The sequence below is a fragment of the Triturus cristatus genome, chromosome 9 (assembly GCF_964204655.1).
Source record: "Triturus cristatus chromosome 9, aTriCri1.1, whole genome shotgun sequence".
In the NCBI taxonomy this organism is placed as follows: Eukaryota; Metazoa; Chordata; class Amphibia; order Caudata; family Salamandridae; genus Triturus; species Triturus cristatus.
In genome coordinates, this window is record NC_140592.1 from 931260643 (window position 1) to 931283130 (window position 22488).

The 22488-nt window shown below is 43.7% G+C and overlaps 1 protein-coding gene across 2 annotated transcripts in view; it reads left to right on the forward strand.

Annotated features, from left to right (window-relative positions):
• The window catches only part of ITPK1 (inositol-tetrakisphosphate 1-kinase), a 596101-nt gene that overhangs the window by 369079 nt on the left and 204534 nt on the right, over nt 1-22488 (forward strand). For both annotated transcript variants that reach the window (XM_085626490.1, XM_085626489.1), the window contains exon 4: nt 10843-10968. In XM_085626490.1, coding sequence (XP_085482616.1) covers nt 10843-10968 — 126 coding nt within the window. The remainder of the gene's footprint in view (nt 1-10842; nt 10969-22488) is intronic.

The following is a 22488-nucleotide window of genomic DNA, read 5'->3' on the forward strand; positions in this document are numbered from 1 at the left end:
CCACTCCTGTCCTGGGGTCTCTCCTACTATGGCTCTGCAAACTGGACCAGGTACACCCTTTCCCCATTTTACTCTGAGGGTAGCAAGGGCGAGCAGTCAAGGGAGGTAGTATGGGCGGTAGGTGCAACACCTCAGAACTCAATAGTCAATGAAGAGACTTGTAGTATCTGCTCCAGTGATTACCTTTTGAGTTGCATGAAAGTATTATAATCTCATATCATAATCACACAGTACAATACGGTGATTCAGTAGGTTATAATCCTAGTTGTGATCCTCAGTGAGATACTACATCCTTGGGTACCCTCCCCCTGCTAATGGAGTACCCACACCATCATTAATCCCTGGTGGGTAAGACCAGGACAAGGCACTCATTAGCCAGAAGTGCATTTCACTCCGAACACCCACAAGGTGCAGATGCGCATAGAAGTTCTTGTTTTTTGCTCATTTAAGTTTACACCGTAAAAGTCTCAAGTTTGTCTTGCACACATCTGTCTGGTTCTTCAGTCACTTGATCCTCTCACAACTTTTGTTCATGTGGTTATCTACGTTCGTTTCATTGCAGTTCTGGCTGTAGGACAGACCAGTGCAGTGGCCGCACCCCTGTGGTGGTGCTCAAACTGTAGAGACTCGCATAGTGGCATTCTGTCGGCAGTAGCAGCCTCCAGGCTGTGATGTGAACACATCGTTGCCTTTGGCAGCTGGGGTGTCCTTGCTGATCATTGCCCCTATCTTGGTGGTGACGAAGTATCCTGACACTATCTGCATCACCAGTCTTTCACGCTCACCTTAACGCCTTCAATTTCCGCCGCGGTGCGTGGAGTTCCATTGAGTGGGTGGGGCCACGTCGGCCAACTGATGTGCGCAGCAATACCGAGGTACTGCTCGTGATGGCTGTTGGCCGACAGGCGCACTTAAAGGGGTAAAGAACAGGAAATGCATTCCCACCCTCACCTCTGATACAATCTATCAAATGGCAGTGCTAAGGAAGACCTAATCAGCAGCCCTTTGCAAACAAGTTTGTCGTTGAATTTAGACAGGGAGCCCTCTCCTCTCCAGCCTCCTTCATACAGTGTCCTGGTCTCCACCCTCTAGGTACAGAAATGCAGTCATTACTTTTCCACTGTCTGGGAAGCTACATCCACCCGCCACCTTGTGTCATGCTAAACAAGGTATCATCCATAATGGATCTCACTAGTCAGTACACGGTCTCATCACACACACAGTCCTACTACCATACATATGCCTTGCACTCACTGCACATACACACAATTGATATGCACACCAAATATAAGCTCATTAGGGCTCACACAGCAGTGGAAGTTTGCATGAGAGTGTCAATAGACCACACTACTCTGACACAAACTAACAAGCATTGAAAATGCAATAGGTCTCGCCTTTGATTAAGTTAAAGCCATTTGCTTTGCTAAAGTTAAAAAGTGGCAATATCTTTATTAACTCATTGAGTTAATAAAGATATTGCCACTTTTCAACTTTTTATTTATACATATTGATTAAATGTAATGTGTTAAATATTGTTTCATTTTTTAGATGTTTTGTATAAATATCATTTGTTTAAATATGAGAAGAAATTATTAAAATAGTAACAAATTTGAACATATTTTTTCCGTCTTCCTTGGTCTTCTTATTGTCATAGATATTGTGTAATTTGTTTACTTTATTGATATTGCCTAGGAGTTGTTGTCATTACTATTCAAGTCCCTGTCCTAGGAATTGAACTATCCATTGTTCAGGGGGTCCTTCTTTTTCTCATTTGAACTACACTTGCAAGGCACACAGATGGCGACCTTTTGGAATCGATACGGATTCCAGGCGTGCACACGGTGGGACAGAAGATGTGCACGTGGGGACTGGCTTTACTGGCGGCGGAAAAAAAAAAAGTCCCCAGAGTATCACGCCGCCAGTAAAGCATCCAATCCTGGGGTACACATCTTCTGTCCCACCGCGTGCATGCCTGGAATCCGTATCGATTCCAAAGTAGGCTTTGGGCCCCAAGCATGTAGAGGTCGGTGCCCATTGGTCCTGTCATTAATGATTTTGCGCATGTCGTCACCATGGCTCTAAAAATTCTGGTTTTCAAAACCAACTTCTCAAAGAATATTGGTTATAAAGGGGCACTGGTTTATCGTCCCCCCGGACCCTATACCAACTTCAATATCTTGTTGCTGGAGGTACTGGCTAGGCATATTGACCCTGATAATGAGTTCTTACTGTTAGGAGATTTTAACATGCATTGTGACCTCAAGGATAATGTTGAGGTACAATCATTTCTAACCGATATGTCCGTGTTGGGTCTAATTTTAATAAATACTTGGCAGGGCATACTTTAGATCTTATTTTCTCAAACAAACCGAATACCCTGCTATTTGATTCCTCCACTCAGGTCAATTGGACAGACCATTTTGTCTTGAAATTTTCTTCCTCATACTTGGGTAAAGCCTCCACCCAGGCACTAGCCCTTCCTATTAGGCGTAGACCATGGCACAAGATTACTCCAGAAACATTTGAGGAAGCCTTTGCTGGATGCCCCATCCCTCTTGGAGAGAACGTTGATATAGCATTAGATCACTATAATCAGACAATACTCCAGGTGGTAAACAAGATTGCTCCTATAAAAACCTATAAACCCTGCCGAGCTCGGAAACCAGAGGTATGGATTACAGAACATCTGAGAGCTCTCAAACAGCAAGTAAGAAAATTAGAAAAGGTGTGGAGATCAACCCATGATAATATGGATAAGAATCATTTTTGGGTAGCCCTTTCTAAATATCATAAGGAAATTCGCAGTGCCCGGAAATCCCACTTACAGGCCCTTCTCCTAGCTGCAGGAAATTCTTCTAGAATATTATATCAAACTTTACAATCATTTGTGAAACCAGCAGCTTGTGAATCTTTGGAATTGGCTTCACAACAACTCTGTAATGAAGTAGCACAGTTCTTCACCGATAAAATAAACAAGATTCACGACAATATCCTAAATTCTCAGCCACCCATTATAGATAATACTCTATCACCTATGGAATTGGATAAAGAGATAGAAGATACATACCTGCAATCCTTTTCCTCTATCTCCTTGAGTGAGACAGAATGTTATCTGGGGCAGATTAAAAGCGGAAGCCCTTCTGATATTATTCCAGCAAGAATTTTTCCGATTGTAGGAAAAAGCTTGAGTCCTCAGATTCAAAGCCTCATCAACCTTTCCCTGACCGAGGGGCAAGTTCCTAAGGAATGGAAAAAAGCATTGGTAAGGCCTATTAGAAAAAACTCCTCCATTCCTTGGACTGATTTATCCAATCTGAGGCCTATCTCGCTACTCCCTTTTTTAGGGAAGGTCATAGAGAAACATGTCAATAAGCAGGTTTCTCAGTACCTAGAACTACATGGCAAGCTTGACCGTTCTCAGTTTGGTTTTAGACCCCGACACAGTACTGAATCTGCTCTGTTGTCGGTGACAGACGACCTTCACATGTACCAGGATCGAGGGTATTCTGCGATCCTGGTACTATTGGACTTATCGTCGGCGTTCGATACTATATCACACAATATCTTAATCAAACGTCTGACCGCAATTGGAATAGAAAGCACAGCGTTAACCTGGCTAAAGAGTTTTCTGTCTGACCGTACCCAAACTGTCAGCATGGGCACATTTAGGTCGACAGCAACTCATATCACCAAGGGGGTGCCACAGGGCTCTTGTCTAAGCCCTACTTTGTTTAACATCTACATGGCACCCCTGGCCAACATATTGAGAGAATTCGGGTTTGTACCTGTCTCATACGCTGATGACACGCAGCTCATATTCCCTTTTAAACATCTGACCGACGAAGTGAGGGAGACCTTCTCAAATGACATGAAAGCTGTTGCGAATTGGATGAAAGCGAACTATCTCCAATGCAACGTAAGCAAGACCGAAGTAATGCTCTTTGGGGAGATTAGAAATCTGTGGACTTCAGAGTGGTGGCCAAGTGAACTGGGACAAGTACCTGAACCCAAAATGGTCGTAAAAAATCTAGGGGTCCGTCTTGACCGTGAGCTCACCTATAAGCAACATGGCAACTGGGTTTTTGGCCAATGCTTTCATGCTATTGGGCTCTTACGTAAAGTGTTTCCACTACTGCCTGATTCCATTAGAAAAACTTTGGTTCAGGCTCTAGTGTTGAGTCGCTTGGACTATTGCAATGGACTCCTGCTATCGGCTAATTAGGGAGTCCTAGCAAAACTCCAAGTAATACAAAACACTGCGGCAAGACTGGTGATGAATGCCCCCCCAGAACTCCTTCTAAACCACTTCTTGACAAATTACATTGGCTCCCAGTCTATAAAAGGAACAGGTTTAAGACATGCTGTCTTATCCATAGAACCATATATGGCTCTGGTCCTCCTTGTTGGAAAGATAAATTCATTCCTTACAATCCTATTCGACTCCTCAGATCCAGCAGTAAACTTCACCTTAAAGTACCGACCATTAAGAAGAGTAGACAAGGGGGGAAAGCTCTATCCGTGGCAGGCCCGACCCTATGGAACAATCTTCCTTATGAGTTAAGGCAATGTTCCGAATTCTTGGGTTTTCGGAAAAAACTCAAAACGTTTTTATTTTAGTAATTTTTCTCTGCGTTAGCTGGAAACACGCTGTATTTGTGTTGTGCCTTCTTTTCTCCCGTCGCCTGTAGCTGCCAATCTCTCTTCTTCTGTCTTTCTGTGCGCAGAGATACTCTTATGTAAGAGTCGATTCTAGCGCGGTATAAATTTATAAATAAATAAATAAACACTCTCTGCAGGAGGCCAAAGATAGCGAAGGCTGGTAAGATTTGTGGGCGGTAGAGAAGGCTTTAAGGAGGGACACCGACCCTGGTAATGAGAAACGCGACTCCCTCACCATGAAAGTCAGTCTCACAACCCACACTACATACAACTGGTCACACCAGACACAACGCTCACCTTCCTATAGCAAAGACGTACCGCCGCTTCTGGTTCATGAATGCCATGCCCACTTTATAATGCATTTAAAGTGTGTCCGTCGTCACTCACTCATGTGATCCTACGGCACTTCGAAGTGACACTGGGTGACATAACGCGTTCTCCCTTCTCTATCCCGACCTTCTCCTCTCTTTACCTATCCCTTCCTCTTACCCCAAGCCTCCACACACCCCACAGCGTTTCTAATCCGCCCAGGGTGGCATGACCTGTTACCTTATTATTATTTTTGTTCTCTGGCCGCGTTCCCGCCACCGCGCCCTCCCTCCTCCCCGCCTCCGTGTCTCACTCGTTTTCCCCCAGATTGCCCGAGATGCATAGTGTGGCTTTGCATTTTTATTTATTTATTTTTATTTTATTTAAAAAGTTTTATATAGCGCTAGCTAGACCCGTGGGTATCAGAGCGCTTTACATACACAAAGGAAAAGAAAAGATTGCATAACATCGCAGGACATGAGGCTGCGATTGAGCAAGCTTGCTATGTAAATTTCTGTGCTGATGGCGTTACCACCTGCGCCTGTGTATGTCTTTCCATATAAATGCCAATAAACGTTTTTCAAAAAAAAAAAACATCGCAGGACATGAGGATGCATAACGTAGTTCATACTACTTTTACAATATTCAAGAGATCTTCTTTATGCTTATTGTCAATGTGTGTTCTGTCACATATGGGAGGACCAACAATAGTTTTAGAAGCAGTGAGTGTAGGGAAATGCAGCATATTCATGAATCACCCTGAAACAAAACTTGTGTTTCTGACAGCGGATTAAGATAGAAGTACTGGATCCTTTGTACAGCATCAATATGTAGCGAGTCTGGGCTTGACAATATGTACCAAAAAAAAGATACATCTATAGGTGGGGTGGGCCATGCAGTATAGAATGCCATGGTATTCAAATACCATCCCAAGTTATACCTTTGCTCCGTTCCATTTAGTGATAACAAAACACCACGATTAAAACAGTACTGCTTCACACCTCTTTAGCAGCCACCACATTCCTCTTGCTAACTTCTACCCACAGTGAAGTAGAATTCAATGACATGTCTGGTCATCCCAAGCTCACAATGGCCCTGCCCTTTCTTGTGTAACAATCTCAATCTTATTTTTTTCTGCAGATGGGAATATATTCTCAGATGTGGCACACAGGTAAAAATCAAAGGAGTATTTTATCTGCATTTGTACGGTTGCCGTTATCTGCCCATATCGGCACTCACCATTTTATTTTAAAAACCATTCTTAATTGCATTAGGTCACTTGACAGAGATATCCCATTCAAATTTTCTAATTCATCTGGACAGTGAAATGAGATTATTACCCAATTTGTGGGATGCCCATCACTTGACCGTGCAAGCCCAATCAACCCCAAGGACACTGAAATGATTGTATGGAATGATTTCCTAATCATTCCAGGATGCTCCTTTGTAATGTTCCCCCACATCCACTGTCTGTCTTCACATCTGTGCATCACTTATTAGTAAGCCTGGGCAAAGCACTACGCTACGCTCGCGTAGTTTGCGAACTTTGCGCTACTTCGCACTACGCGAATTGCACCTAGCACAGTGCAAACACGCGTAGCGTAGTGTTGCGTAGTGCAGCGGTCATTTTTTGCTTGCTCGCGGTCCTAAACGACAAGTTGGCGACCGCGAGCAAGCAAAATGACATCCCGGCGAGACTTTTTCCTCGTTCGCGATCAGCAATATCAAGTTTGCGATCGCGAGCGTGGAAAATAAACCTCTCCGCGAGGAGGTCAGGTTTCTCATTGCGAGTGGTCGCGCATGCTCGCGACCGCTCGCGATGAGAAACTACCAGTCCACGTTGAGAAAGCTGCCGCTCGAGTAAAAATCTACTCGAGCAGCAGAAAACTACAGCTTGCACTGTGCAAGATGCCGTTTTCAATGATTGCACAGTGCTGGTTGCTTGTCCGCACCGTGCAATCATTGAAAACGGCATCTTGCACAGTGCGAACATGTTACTACGCAGTTTGCGAAGTGCTACGCATAGCTCGCGTAGTGCGAAGTGCACTTTGCGTAGCTTCGCGTAGCGCTACTTCGCGAACTACGCCCAGGGTTACTTATTAGATACAAGAGTACTTTTTCATCCCAGCATTTTATCTTGAAATGTTTGGGTCAGTATTTGTGAGTCTCTCAAAGAGAAAAATATGGGAAGCAAACAAACATTTTATTGGAACACCGTTATTTATGGAGGCGCGTTTGTTCTTACCAAGATGGGGCGAACACGCTCACCACTCTTATGAGAACAAATGGCCATTGTGAATGGGTTTATTGAGATAAAGCGTGGCAATAAATCTAAGCAGTGTTTATAATACCCCCCTCGGCTCGCGCACTGGGGAAGATAATTACGATGTTACGCTGTACACTGGTGCATACACCGTTTATACACCGTCAGCCTACAACGGCCTATCTGGGTCTGTGCATATGACTGCTTGCAAGAGTTGTTACACTAGTCAGGCATGTTGCTTTTGTGTGTGCGCACTAATAACCCATGCGAATTTGTGTTGTTGAAGCAAACGTTCCACAGACCTTCGAACACAGAGTAGCAACAGAAACCGTAATATTATCTATCCCACAGATACTGCAACAGGCCCAGACCCTGTGGAGCCCCACAGATCTGTGATTATCAGGGGCCCGACGCGAGTCCCCGGGTCGCGGGGGTGCTTCATGGAGGCCCATTCAGCGCCTGGCCAATGGATATTTGTGTTATATGGGGGAGGGGTTCGGTCATCATATTCTGCATGGGGAGGGGCATTATTTTACATTACAGCACTGGTGATTATCTAGGAAAATCACTCAAAAACCAGACTTGAGGTAGTCGCGTGCATCTTGTAGCTGTCTTACAGAGTGGGCTAAAGAACGGTGATGGATCAAACCCAGATCTTTTGACTGGGTGTGAGTGTTTGATTGGTTCTGATGCTCCGTCCATCACCACCCCCTTTTGTACCGCTTTGTTCGCCATAAGTTGGTAGGATATGCTCAGACGCGAGTCCCTTGCTCTCTTTGCCACTGGATTCAAGCAAGCCTGGCTGAAGACGGCTGAAATGCCAGAAACCGGTCCTAGGAAGCTTGTTTCCGGTCCAGGGAAGGCATGGCTTGGCAGTTCGGGCTGGACTGTTCCCATGAGGCACAGGGTCAGGCTGATTTGCATATGGCCATGTCTGAACTGGGGTGGCAGAGTGGGCTAAAGAACGGTGATGGATCAAACCCAGATCTGTTGACTGGGTGTGAGTGTTTGATTGGTTCTGATGCTCCGTCCATCACCACCCCCTTTTGTACCGTCTTACAGAGTGTGACACAGCCCCACTGTCGCAGCTATCTCCCTACAGGCCACGCAACAGACTTAGTTTTTCACAGATCCATACATCCACCTATAGATACACAGGCACGCCAGGCCGAGACCTAAAAAACGTAACTGACAAGGGGTGTCAGGCACTGGAATGCAACATTTTATAGTGTTTTTAAAACAAAATAAATATTAAATAATTGAAACAGATCACTGGAAATGCAGAACGTCCAAATACACAATTCCCCAAATCTCTTCTGCAGTTGAATTGCTCATGTTTACTGTATTTCGAAGAAAGCAGAAGAGCTAGCTGCAGTAGAGAGATGGTGGTGAGGCTGATTAGATAGGGGGGGAAGACAGTCTGCCGAAGGTCAAACTTTTAAAACCGTAATGGGTCCTCGACTTCTCTCTAAAGCAGGCAATCTTAAAACTCTTATCAAATCCTCAATGTTGCGGGTTTTCTCTGGGCAGTCGTTAAACCAGCTGTTCCCATCAGTGAACGTTTTTGAAATATTTTTCCAGCACATTACTTGAAATTCTTCTAGTGGGGACTATTGACAGGTTGGAATGTGTGGCTGCACTGCCCCCTGGTGACCAATGGTAAAGATTCATTTATTAGATTTTGTTAAATTCGCCTTAAGTAGTGTATTTGCGGGACTGGTGCGGGACTCCTTGAACAACAGAACTTTCTTCTTTGTACTCCATAGGCAATACACAGGCACAATGCGAGCACGCGGTGTGGGACAGAAGATGTGCACGCGGGGACTGGCTTTACTGGCGGTGAAAAAAAAGTCCCCAGAGTATCACGCCGTCAGTAAAGCATTCAATCACCGTGTGCACATCTACTGTCTCTTCTGTCTCTCTGCGTGGACGTCTGGAATCCGTATCGATTCCAAAAGGCACTCGCCATGGCGAGAGCAGCGCATGCGCTGCTCACGCCAGGCCGAGACCTAAAAAGTTCTTGCCACTATTGATTAATGAAAACTCTGCATGCAGCCACCACTGCTTTATGTGACTCACCTCAGAATTGAATAGCAGTTCTACTCCCACTATGAGGGCACTCTTAATGCATCCCTGCTGGTCATGGAACAGGTTCTGGACCTCTGAACACATGATATATCAGGGTGGTTCCAGGGCCAAACAAAAACCATGATAACAGTTTCACATCAGTCAGTCCAACAGGGCAGGAGTAGAAGCCCATTTACATTGCAGGGGACATTCCCATTCCAACTGAAAGGCACTTTTTGGGGGGTATATCTTATTGTCTATACCGCTGTAAAGTACTCTGACGTGAAGCAACAGGGCCTGCACTGTACAACACCTCAAATAAGTAAAAACAAAGATGTTCAGCTGCCCTTTACTGACAGTGGGTTCTGCATTCTTAGCTAGTACCCGAGTGTTGGTGGAAGGACTTCTCTGAGCGCGTTAAGCGCACACTTGCCCATAGCTGTCGAAGGGGAGTAAAAGAGGCATAATTCCACTGGCCTTACACTTTTTCAGGGCACGGCGCTCTGGCTGCAAAATGTATTCATAGATTTTGATGCACGTTTGTTTTGTTTAATAATGATGAGGCAACAAACACGGCTATGGCGCTAGATGACATGAGATGCTGGAACTCGTGTATGTGTGTGTAAAAAGGTTACAGGGACATTATAGTTAGGAAATAGATTTTTTTTGCAAATTTGAAATTCGCTGGAAAAAACCAAAGGTGAAGCAGATTCGTCACACAGCACCAAAGTTATTGGCAAAACAAAAAAACGTTTTTGCCGTGGAAACTAGGTCCTAACTATCTACTGGCGACTTCCAAATCGACCCAATGTCCGCAAAAATGTCTGACATCTAGTACACTCATGAGCCACATGAATCAAGGGACAGGAGCATGTGACGCAAGTAGAATCCCGAATCTCCATGCTCATTGTTGTGAAACCTGATTCTTTGGAAGACCCCTTCAAGGAAAAGTAACCAATTTCATTGTATCCATATTTCATGGGTAGAAATTAATTCTTATGCACTAATGGGAGAGTACTGGTTGATAATGTGGACTATGCATATATTTGCCATGTGTATGTTACATCTTTCAATGTAACAGGACTTGACGTGCCAAGAAAAGGAAGGGATGGTGAATCATGGATGTGCATGTCTTACCCCTCTCATCGTCAGTTTTTGAATATTGTCCACCTGTGCGCTCACAATGATGTATGCACAAAAAATGCACTTTGTGAATTTGACAAATTCTCAAAATTAGCTTTTTTTTCCTCGGTTTGCCTTTAAACCAAGGTGTTCAAAATTCCACTATATAACCCGCCCCGAGTGCCTAATTCAGAATGCCTACATAAATGGCATTTTATATAAATAACACATAATGCATCTCTTTCCTTACAAACCAGTACACTGCATGCAATGAATAATGTGTGGTACTTAACCGTATTCTACCTACCTAATCTGTCGTAGAAATCAAGGAATACATAGACTGTTGAACCTACATTAGAGAAGCTGTTGGTGAAGAGCTGTTCATTAATAAATATCTTTTTTAAATCTTTTTCCTGATCCAGCTGGACCTAACCAAGCCTATTGAGGACCAAGGACCGTTGGATGTGATCATTCACAAGCTTACTGACGTCATCTTGGAAGCAGACCAAAATGACTGCCAGTCCCTGCAGCTGGTTCAGAGGTTTCAGGTAAGTCTCAGTTCCTATGACGTCTCACCCTGCCTGAAGAGTTACCTGTTCACTGTACCGAAGTGGGTGATCTACTCGAGCCAGGTGCTCCTCACTGTTTCCAGCAGCTTTAGAAGTACATAGATATTGAGGGAAGTTAAGACCAGGCACATTATCCTGCTTGCTGCAGTACCGAAGACCCAAAATAGATCCAAGTTACGCTCAATTTTCAGGCCAGCCACATATGCACACCTACAATGCATCTTAGCAGAAATAGTATATACAGTCAGCAAGGCCGGTTCTAGGATTTTTAGGACCCTGGGTGAAGGGAAATGTGCGAGACCCCTCTAATTTACATAAGTGACAGGGCTCCGGAAGCTGCTTTGTGGAGACTCCTCCTGGGCCGCAGCTCCCCTCTCTGCCACCTACAAGCACCTCTTTCACTGCTCATATCGGGCTGAAGGAGTGAGAATAGGTTGGGGGCTGAGCGTTCGAACTGTGCTGATGGGGAAAGTGATGACTGTGGCAAGTGGCCTAATTGCAGGACAAAATGGGACTCCTTGCAACTGGCACAAGAACTCCCATAGGCCTCCCCACACCATCCTTGAAAGGCCCAGGAAGGGGCCCTCCTGTAAGCCCAATTGCAAGCAGACACTTTTCTTCAGTGGGATCGGCTTGGCACAAGCAGTCTGGTGGTGTGTTGCACTGGTGCGGGGCCCCATGCTGGTGGGCTGAGATCGAAGCCCTGGGCAGCTGGCCATACTGCCAATGCCTAGCCCTGACAGTCAATGGTTGTTATGAAAATCTGGCATGGATCTGGCCATCGTGGAGCAACGTTTAGTACCAGTTTCCACCTTAGTCTTTATCTTTGGTATTACACTACTATTGCTCACTTTTTTCAGCTCCAACCTTTTTTGAAGTCCATTAATTGATGTTTTCATGCTCCTCAGTCCTGCCGAAAGCAGATTCATCTTTACTCGTAAACATCGTCAAGTTATTGTATCTCCTGGCACCCTGTTCTAGAGCTGCACCTTCTCTACTCTGTTATCTCTAAGGGACGATTGTGACCATCGGTCCTCCATTTTCAATGCAAGACAGATTGGCCAGCCAACCTGTATCTTTTTCCCATTGCATCTCAGTATTGTCCTTTTTTTTGTATTTTTTTTTTAATGATTTTTTTTCACTGTTTGTATTGTACCTGCTTGTTGCCACTTGCAGAGCTGAACATTCAGCATTATGAGAGCGCCTCATGTGGACATAATCGCTGGGTGCATATGCTTATCCCTGTACGTGTAACGAAGTTGAGACTTCTAGTTATGGCTACTCTAGCAACAGTGGAGAGAAAAAAGATGTAATGGGCCCCAGACAAAAAAGTTGGGCAGTAAAAGACTATCTGTGCCACTGCACAACCTGCTCTAATGATAGCTTTACCCTTCTCATGCAACACAGTCAATGCAGAACCACACTCCTTCCTTCCCTTTCCGGAAAGCTTACTCTCTTTTCTTTCCTTATTCAGGATGGCAGGTAGTGTCTTTTTAGGTCCAAGCCAAGGTTGGCAACACATATTGGGGACATGCTGGAAGCTGACTAAGAAATGCATTAAGGCCATTGCTTACCACTGACTTCGTCTTTTGTTACTCACATTTGCATGGTTTCGGTTTGTTGGCTTTTTTTGTTATTGGCTGTGAAGCTTGAGTTAGTCCTCCAGATGAACCATAGCCTTTTTACTACGCCCCTGGCTTGTATTCTTCCATAACTGATCACTTTTTGTGAACTTTTTCTTTTTTGTGAAGCCCTCCATGGCAATGCATGTTTTAAAGCTGTCTCTTCTTGCATGCTTCTCCCCCTCACCGGTCTTTCTATGGCTTCTGTTAGGCGTTTTGTGGATTCTGCAGTCACTTTTGCAATAAGGTGGGATTTTTTCAGGCAAATATTTATGCCCGAAAGTTTGTTTTGTTTAGAGTTTGCCTTTCGTAGGGCATGCTTCATTCACTAACTGCCATAGCATGCCTTCATTTGGGATGCCAGAAGCTGGCTTTTTTTTTTTTTTTTTTTTACAATTGCTAAGGTCGGCTAGCCCTCGAAGAGAACATGGTGTTATCTTTATAGCATACCAACAAACCTCAATTGTCCATTTGATAGTAAAATTTATACATGTTCCAAATGTTTGCTGATAATTCATTGTGTTCCTGTAACTGTAAAGAAAGCACCTGAACAAGCGTTTTCATTTATTTGAGAAATCTACCAGTACTTTGCAGTCATTAACAGTTCAGACTAGTTTTCTGTTGTGATGACTTTCTATTGGACATAATCATGGTTTTCCGCTATATGTTTGAAGGCCGGTGGCGGGTCGAGGGCCACGGCGTCTTACGGTGGCCGTTGATGAAGTAACTTTGAATGTTTTGGAGTTTCACCTATCGTAGTGAACACAAGAGATATTTAAATCTGGATTTTGCAATATTAATTGAGGATTGAATATATTTTAAGCATTTGTGAACCACTTACTTCGTGTCGAATAAATTGAGGAATCTTTCGTATTTATCATTGGGGACTGAAGAAAGATTGCCGTACTATTGCTAAGTGAATCAAGTAGTGATCGTGGTACGTCAGCGATCTGAGTAAGACTGGATGATTTCTATTATTGCCCTGGGGAAGCGCCGTGGGGCTGAAATGCGTTGGCTGTATTGTGGTTGCTGTGCATGATCATCTTGCGAAATTAAAAAGAATATACCGTATACTATTGAAGTCTGGACTGTATCACTCACTGTGCATTCTGTGCATTTTTTTGTGTTGCCTCTCTGTGTGCTCTTTAAATGACTTTCTGTTGGACGCTGATGTACTCGGAGTAATTATTTCTTTGATTCTTAGAATGTGCTTTTCACTGTGTACAAAACTTTAGCATAAGTTGGATAAGCCAGTTACTGTCATTTATTGTTTGGCAATTGAATATTCTGGGTGGTGCCTTATTGCATTTAATATTATAATTGTTTAAATGCATATTGTTGTTTTTCACACTGTAAGCTTCTTTACCAACGCACACAAGGTTGCTCATGTGCTTTTTTGCAACTAAAAATAATTTAAAAAACGTATCTTTCCTAGTTGTCTTTGGACCCATCATGTAAGGGAAACGTACTGGTTTTTTTTTACGATCACACATGTTCTTCTTAATAAGAGCTTCAAGTTCTGGCGTAAAACCGCGTTCTTGCGCTACTTTAAAAAAATGTGCAGGTCCAGCTTGGATTGGTAAATCAAAATTCAATGCAGTGCCCTTTGTGTGTGTGTGTGCATGTAAGTTAAATGCATGCCTGTCTCTGTAAAATGAAGCAAATTAGCGGCATTAGTTTTATTTCCACTCAGGTGCACAGCAACCGCCATGGCTAAAAGCATTAACAAAGCTAACCGGTCTCATATGTGACACCTATTGTCTTTGTCAATGCTTGTTATTTTTTATGTCCTTACATGCTTCCTTTTAATGTCCTTTTTTTCTCAAAGCTCTTATTAGAGCAGAAGTTGAAAGAAAGGATCCAGCCTGTAGTTAACTTTTCTACACTAATCCCCAAGGAGTGGTGGTGTATTCACCTGCTATTTACGTTTTTTGCCCTGTATCCTGTCTGTAGCGTGAGCTGCAAGGAAATCTCCTACTTAACATGGCCAAGGAACATTGTGATACAAACTGCCCTTTGCATACACATTACAGATCACCCCTCCCCCCCACCATGATCATTAGTGTAGCGCCATTTTACTAAGATAGCAGAGGACGGTGTGCCACACAAACTAAGGTTTCAGTATGTGTCCCAGTGCACTGCATACACATGAAGCAGACCTCAAGATTTTGGTTGACATGTTCCGAAGAGTCTCTCAGCGAGTATGGCACTTAGAAAGAGTGGACCGTTCAGAGTGCTCTCTAAGCCTGACACAGACTGAAGAGACGCACTATGGATAGCCCCTAGTTGAGGGTGCATTAAGGAGCACTCGGTGAGAGTCAACATGGCCCTACGAAACAATGTCCACTAAATGACATTCATTAAGCATGGTCCTGTGGAACAAAAAAGGGGAGGCAAAGGATTTCTCAGTAAGTTAATGCCTATACGTAGAAAGCACAATAAGGAGAAAGCATTGACTTCAGAGTTCTGCTGAAGAGAAACCATGAAGTTGTCATTTAATGTGGGCCTGTACACTCATGCATTCTAAGAAGACCTCTCTGAGTAGAGGCAGATAGGCTGAAGGCATCCCACTGACAACGATGCATAGGCTGAAAGCACACAGTGGAGCACTCTGAGAATATTGTCCTCTAAATCGAGAGCGAGATCATTTAGAGACCGGAGGAAGAATGAACATTTCAGCCACATCTGTTGAGGGCACCTTAAGGAACATTTGAATATGTCACACATGCAGTGTTCATTAAGTGCTGCTAGATATACTGAAGGAACATTAAGAAGAAACTTCAACTACAAATGCACACAGGCAATGGGCACATATTAGCAACCTCTCAATGAGAATTAGCCTGTATAAGAACCCGAGCACATACCTCACAGAATGATGGCACACTAAGAAGGGCATTTGGAAAATGGCCCATCCACTGAAGTCTCTTCAAGGAGTGCCCAGTGAGTACAGCTCAAGATAATACATTTACGATAAGGAATGTTGAAAGATTACAAACCTATAGACTGTGGACCCACAGAAAAGTTCAGTGAGCAGATCTCATTTGCGTAGATCATGGGGTGAAAAGAATGTTAAGTACAGGGCCATGATCTGAATATGGATAATGGAAACACGTACATAAAAAATAAACTGGGCCCTACCTTGTGCTACACTGTTTACACAAGGTATAACTCTTCACTCCTCTTTATCACGAGCCAGTGCCTAGTCTGTGCATTGCGTGAGCTGATCTGAACCCTGTAGAGCAGCACCTTTTGAGTAGGGGTTACTCGCAGACTCCGTCATTATTCCCTGGTGCAGGGAATCCTACGCGGCATAAGCAAATTAAAAATTTAAGATGAAATGGAAAAGCAGTAAATTAGACTTTGACCGTATTTTCATTTAGGAGAAGCAGGGACTGATAACGGTCACTACTTGGTTAATATCCAAAAGACATGGTCATTATTTTTGTAGAATATTAACAAAAGCCAGTATTTTTTTAACTTTGAAAAAATCTTTGATATGGGAAGTGAACCTTCATCTTTTCACAATTCTGCTGTTGCCTTGGATCTGTTTTGATGAAAGGATGTAACTGAGGATGGCGGCTGATGTAAATCATGACTGGGTTGGGCCTTCCCTGATTCACTTTGAGAACATTTGTTAAAATAACTAATTCATGCACCGAGGCCACAGCGAAACTGAACTTCTTATGAATACTTCTTCCTGCAGGATCCTTTGGAGTATCCCCAGGCTCATGTACGAATCTAGAAATGTTCATCATGGCTCTTCCCCATCACTCGATCTTGGCGCTGGAAGCAGCCCAAGTGTGGAGTCATTGGAGCAATATTGCGCCATCCTTGGGCACCATTGGCAGTTTTTTTTTTTTCTGAAACCTTCGATGAAGATCCAGAGTTGCTTGATGTGGTCTCTTCAGGCTAGCGTAGGAGGCCAAGTCCAGAGAGGAATCCGCCTATGTCCACACCATGCCAAGTGTGTTAACAAACTTTGGATGATATATTTGCCTCTTAGTCAGACCATGCTCAAATGCCTGAAGGGGTGTCATGATGATGATGATGATAGCAGTGAGGCAGCAGCAAAAGCTAGTGGGTGATGCACATAATACCAAGATGGGGTGGCTGCATTGCAGGCCACAGTGGAAATCACTTCCGTCTATGCTGTCATAAGGAATGCAGCAGAAGTGTTGCAGCTGCCCATCTCCCACTGTAGGCTAGGTGCAACATATTGACAGAGGTCCTGCAGCCTGCTTTGGTAGCGTCAGACCTGCTGCTACCATTAAATAAGGCTTTGATTGACCCCATTAAGGTACGCTGGGACAAGTTTGCCTATGCTGCAGCCATGAACTGATTCATTGCCAGGCAATATAGACTGGCTCCAGGGGATCCTGCTTCTCAGCACATCCCTCACCAGAATGCTTGGTGGTACAGGTCTTGTCCTGTATGAAGCAGAAGCCAAGTGTATTCCTAATGGCGTCTCAGGACGGAGTCCAAAATGTTGGAGGCAGTCAGGAAAAAGGTGTTCCCTGCTGGTAGCTTGACATTAAGGTCGATGAGTGCCTCATGCCTGCTCGCCAGGTGTATCTTCACCTTATGGGACAGCACAAATGGTGGTTCTGAGTTTATTAAACCACCTGACAGAGGTGATGAGGTATGGACAGGACACCTCCGGCAGATTAACTTGGCAGGCCAGGACACAATTGACTGTGGCTACAGCCATTGGTTATTCTAAGAGGAGGCACTTGTGACTGAGAGCCACTGGTTCTCTATAAATGTGCGGATGAGTCTTATAGACATGCCATTTAATGGGGCTCCCCTTTTAGCAGAAAAAGTTGACACATCCTTGGAGAGAGTAAAGGAACTATAGTCGTGTGCTGAAGCTTGCAGCTACAAATAAAGACCGGTTTGGAAGTTTCATGGCTTCTTCAAGGGGGTTGCCTATCAACAGTGTCAACCGTCCCATACTGACTAACACTCGAGCACGTTTCTGTGATAGTAAAGGGACAGAGGTAAAGGAAGAGCAGGACAAGCCCGGCAGCTCTTCTCCTCCTCTTCTCCTGCACCACCTGGAAAGCTGCTTTAGTTCCTCCTTACGAAAGCATGTGCAGCCAGTTAGGAGTGTCTTCCATTCTTCAGCCCGCAAAAACACCATGGCATCACACTGGTGAGTCTTGCAAATAATAGAAATGGGGTATGCCCTTTCTTTCCAACAAAGACCTCCCCAAATCCACCTCTCCGCTCCCAGTCCCTTCAGTCCCTGCTTTGAATCCTGCAGCAGGAGATCGCAACCCATTGCCACCATTGGGCAGTGGTACTTCCTAGTTTCCAAGAAGGATGGTAAACTTTGTTTGACCCTGGACTGCAGACTCTTAAACTCTTCTACCTGAACAAGGAAAAATTCAAGATGTTGTCCTGGGCTCAGGTGCTTTTGGCACTGGAAGTAGAAGGTTGGATGGTGTTCTTTGACTTGCAGGATGTGTATTTCCTAATATCCATCCTGCAGTCGAACAGGAGGGTACCTGTGGTAGATGGTAGGTGCTACACACTACCAGTTTAGCCCTGCCCTTTGTGTTGACATCAGCACCTCACTTATTTGATGGCGATGATTGCAACACATCTGCTCAGGTCCCAGATTGCAGTGTTCCTCTACCTCGAAGGTTAAGTGCTCAAGGCATGCTCACAGCAACTGGTGTCGCACCATCTCTGGGTGACAGCATCCTTGTTTTCAAGGTTTTTTATTTGATTTGATTTAGACCTCTGCTGGGGTCAACAAATACCAAACACATAAATTTAAAACAGATGTTATAATACACTTTAAAATAACTTTAAAAAGCTCTTTAAAATGTTATACAAATTATAACAGATAAGTTCATCAGGTGGCGATTTGCATAACATGATTAAACCTTGTGCAGAAGAAACATTATATCTAAAACAAATGTGCTTTAAATACCAACACTGTACCCTGTGTTCTAGTAGAAAGTGTATGTATAGCTCTGGAGATTTATATTCTATGCTTTTTACATATTGTACGTAGTGTTTTAGTTAAGAGCAGCGTCTACATCCAAATCGAATCTTATTCTTGGTGTCATGTTTGTAAAAGTGCAACTGTGCAGTGAGACAAGTTGAGGGATATACTAAGATTCTTCGATGACTCCTGTCTAAAAGTCTCCAACTTTAAAATGTTCCTTAGGGATCCTAGGTTGGCGTGTAAAAGATTATACGCCCATCTTATTATATTGGAAATAGCCCTAGTGTATGTGCTAGCTTAGGATAACTCTAGGCATATTGCTTGTGCTGGGACGGCTTGCTTAACTTTTGACAATTTGCGTAAAAGATTCCCTTCTTTCACTTTTACAGGTTGCCAGGTTTTGATGTATATATATTCACGGGCATAAGATAAAACAGGAGATATTTTCATACGGTAAACCTCTAGCAAGGTTTGGAAGTGCCTGTTCCGGGTGGAAGAGTATCGCCTCTGCAATGCCCCAATGTGGGTATTTGCCTTCTGCCCTGTGTGTAGAAAATGGGAGGAGTTATGTTGGGTTTGGGAGAAAATTCACCCCAGGTAAAGATATTCTTTAACGGTCTCTAGTGACTTTTCTCCCAATGACCATTTGAAGGGGCAAGATTGATTTTTTCCCTCTAAAGGGTAAACCTTTTAGTTTTTGAAGTATTTAGGAACAAACTGTTTTCTTTTGCGTAGCAATTTAGTACGTATTAGTTTCTTTAAGGCCTATTGATGTAAGGTCTAGTATTAAAACGTTATCATCGTACATTAAAATATGGATATCACTATGGGCTAATTTCAGGGCGAAATTATCAATTTGAATAAAATACTCCGGGAGATCGCTTATGAAAAGAGAGAATAACATAGGGGCTAGGAGACCACCTTGTTTTAATCTGTTCATCGTGGATATCGATCCATTTAAGCCCTCTTCTCCCCCCATTTGGACACCATGCTGCTGTGTGCAATGATATGATTCTTGTGAGTAGGTCACGGGGGATCCCAAGCCTCTCCAACTTCTTCCAGAGTGTTAGCCTGTCCACGCTATCAAAAGCAGTAGTAAAATCAATAGAAAGCACAGTACACAACTTGTAATTTTGACACAACATATTTGTGAGGGACAGTTTGCAGAATTGCAATGTTGTCCATTACTGAATGTTTTGGGTGGAAGCCTACCTGAGTCGTAGGAATCACTCCACTGGAGAAGGCCCAGTCCCTCAGGTGGTCAAGATCTTGCCAGTGGCATATAGTAGAGCAATTTGTCAAAAGTTGTTTGGGTTCGTCCTGTAGCCTTTTTCTAAGAGAGGAACCACAGTACTCCCCTGCCATGATTTAGGGATTTTTCCGGTTGCAAAGCAGTGAAGAAATAGGGGGGTTAGGAATTTGCTCCACTCATCAGGGTTAGATTGGAGAACTTTAATCAGGATTCTGTCTGGTCCCATTGCTGCCAAGAATCTCGAAGCCTTTATATGTACGGCTATTTGTTTAGTCGTTGGGGCTAAGATGTCAAAATTAGATTGGTCCCTCCAAGTTCTGTAAGTGAGGTTTGTATGAGTTATGTATATGTTTTCCCAGTCCGATGATTACACTGAGGATGCTTGTAAAGATTTCCTAATGCCCATGTGTTTAGCAACTAGGCTCCAGAATGCTTTGCTATTTTTACATTTTACTGCCATTTGGATTTCAGCCCAATTTTTGTCTTTTTGCTCTTGGTATTTTTTCTCTTTTGTCTGTTGTAGATTTTTTTCAACTTTTTAATTTCTTTTTGTCATGTCCCAGAGAAGTTCTGAAATTGCATCCTTGTTGTGTGACCTGGGGTTTTTCGATCAACCAGCTAACGTTTCATCTACTGCTCTTGTAGTGCTGATACAACATGTTTTTCAGCTTTCTCTGACCCTCAGAGGATCCAGGAAATATGGGATCTGATTCCGATATTGTTTCGAGAGGGAAACTTGAGTTCCAGTGCTGATTACTCTTCACCTGCAAAGTCTATTGTCTTCCTGCATTGTAAAGGTAACATGCATACTGGCACATGAAGGCTCTCCAATGGTGCCTTTTACTGGTTTGAGCATGGGGGAGATCTATCGGGCAAAATTGGGATTTCAGAGGACACTGCAACAGACTTCAGCTTGTGATCGGTAGAGGAGCACCTCATACAATGAATGTCCTGCCTACCTCCAGGTGAGCCCGGGTGCATCTGCTTTGGGATATGGTGGGCACCTGGTGTCCATCTTCTTTGTCCACCAAACCGAGCCATATGCTAATTAGCCATGGTCCTGTTCCAATAGGAACAGTCCAGCCTTAAATACCAGATTAGGTGCCATCTGAATTGGAGCAGTTTAAGCTGGTGACTTGCATTTCTACCATGGCCAAGACCTGCCTCTGACGGTCGAGATGATTGTCAAGCATAAGCCGAGTAGATGTGGCATTCTTTCCAATGGGCGGAATGTAGTTCAGGAGGGAGAAGGATTCGAGTCACTCTTGGATAGGAAGGTTAGATTTTTTTTTGGGTGAGATTAGTTAGAATTCAGTATTTGTAGGATTTAATTTTAGGTGATGGCTAGACATCCATTTTTTTAAACTCCTGTTGAGGGTGATGGACAAAGATGCTGATGTCTTCTGGAGTGAGATCTCGAGGTAAATTTGCATATCATCTGCATATTGATATAGAATTCATGATGTTTTCAGAATCCCGCATAGTTTTTCCAAGGTAAATATTAAATGAAGTTAGGCAAAGGATTGAGCCCTGTGGAACCCCTTGCTTTAGGGTAGTTGTGCTTGAGACCAAGCTCCTTATTTTCATCATTTGTGAACAGTTAATTAAACAGCATTCAGACAATTTGAGGGCTGTTCTTTCGATGCACATCCGTTGCTTGGCAATGTTAATGAGAGCAGGTGATTAACTCTTTCAAGGCAGCTGAGAGGCCCAGAAACATTAGTAGGCAGAATTCATCAGAGCTGAGTAAGTGTAGTGAATCACCCACAATTTGTAGAAAGGAGCATCTTTGCAGCAATCTTGTCTAAAGCTAGATTGGAAATCATCAAGGAGGTTGTTTGCCAGGAAATGTTTTAGAGCTTTCAGCTCTATAGCACTTTTCGTAAGAAAGGAGGTTTTGACACAGAAAAAAGAAAAAGTTGTTTAGGTCATTGGAGTCTTCATTAGGCTTTTCAGGATGGGCGAGACCTTGCCAGTTTTCCAACTGTCCGGGAAAACACATTGCATCTGTGAAAAGTTAACCAGAGTATTCCACTATGGGCGCAGCAGTTTGGCCATTTCCTTGCTCCTGGTGCCACTCAGCGCGTCGTAGAAGTGATTGGAAGGTTTTACCTCCATTACAGTTTCAAGTAGTTTAGAGCCAAGTAATTTAGGGCTAAAGTTGCAGTTGATTCTAGAGAAGTTTTCGCCCCAAGAGGAGTCCCTTGAGGAGGAAGATTAGGTTGAGGGAAATTGTGTGAGTGTGATTGAATGAGGACAGCATGGAGAAGCGTTTGAAGACTGCTTGGGAAAGAGTCTGTATTCTAGGACAGAAGAGTCCGAAAGGATAGGGGCTCAGGAAAAAAGACATTGGCTCAGAGAGAGGTGGTTTGGAATGCTTCATTATCATGGATTTTAAGTGGGGGGGTCTGATTAATAGATACATCCGTGAGTGTTAGATCTAAGAGTAGATAATCAGGTGCTGAGGGACCTGTTAATAGGTCAGACTGGGTGGCGGTTGTGGGGAAGAATTAGGGATTGAGCTGAAAGAAACCGTGAGAGTGAGGGCTGTGATGAGTTGGCTGAAGTTATTGCTGCATCCATACTTTATTGCTGCATCCATACTTGAGTGGAGGGAAATTAAAATGAGTGAACGCTTCGTGGGTGAGTTGAGACTGGGTTGTAGAGGA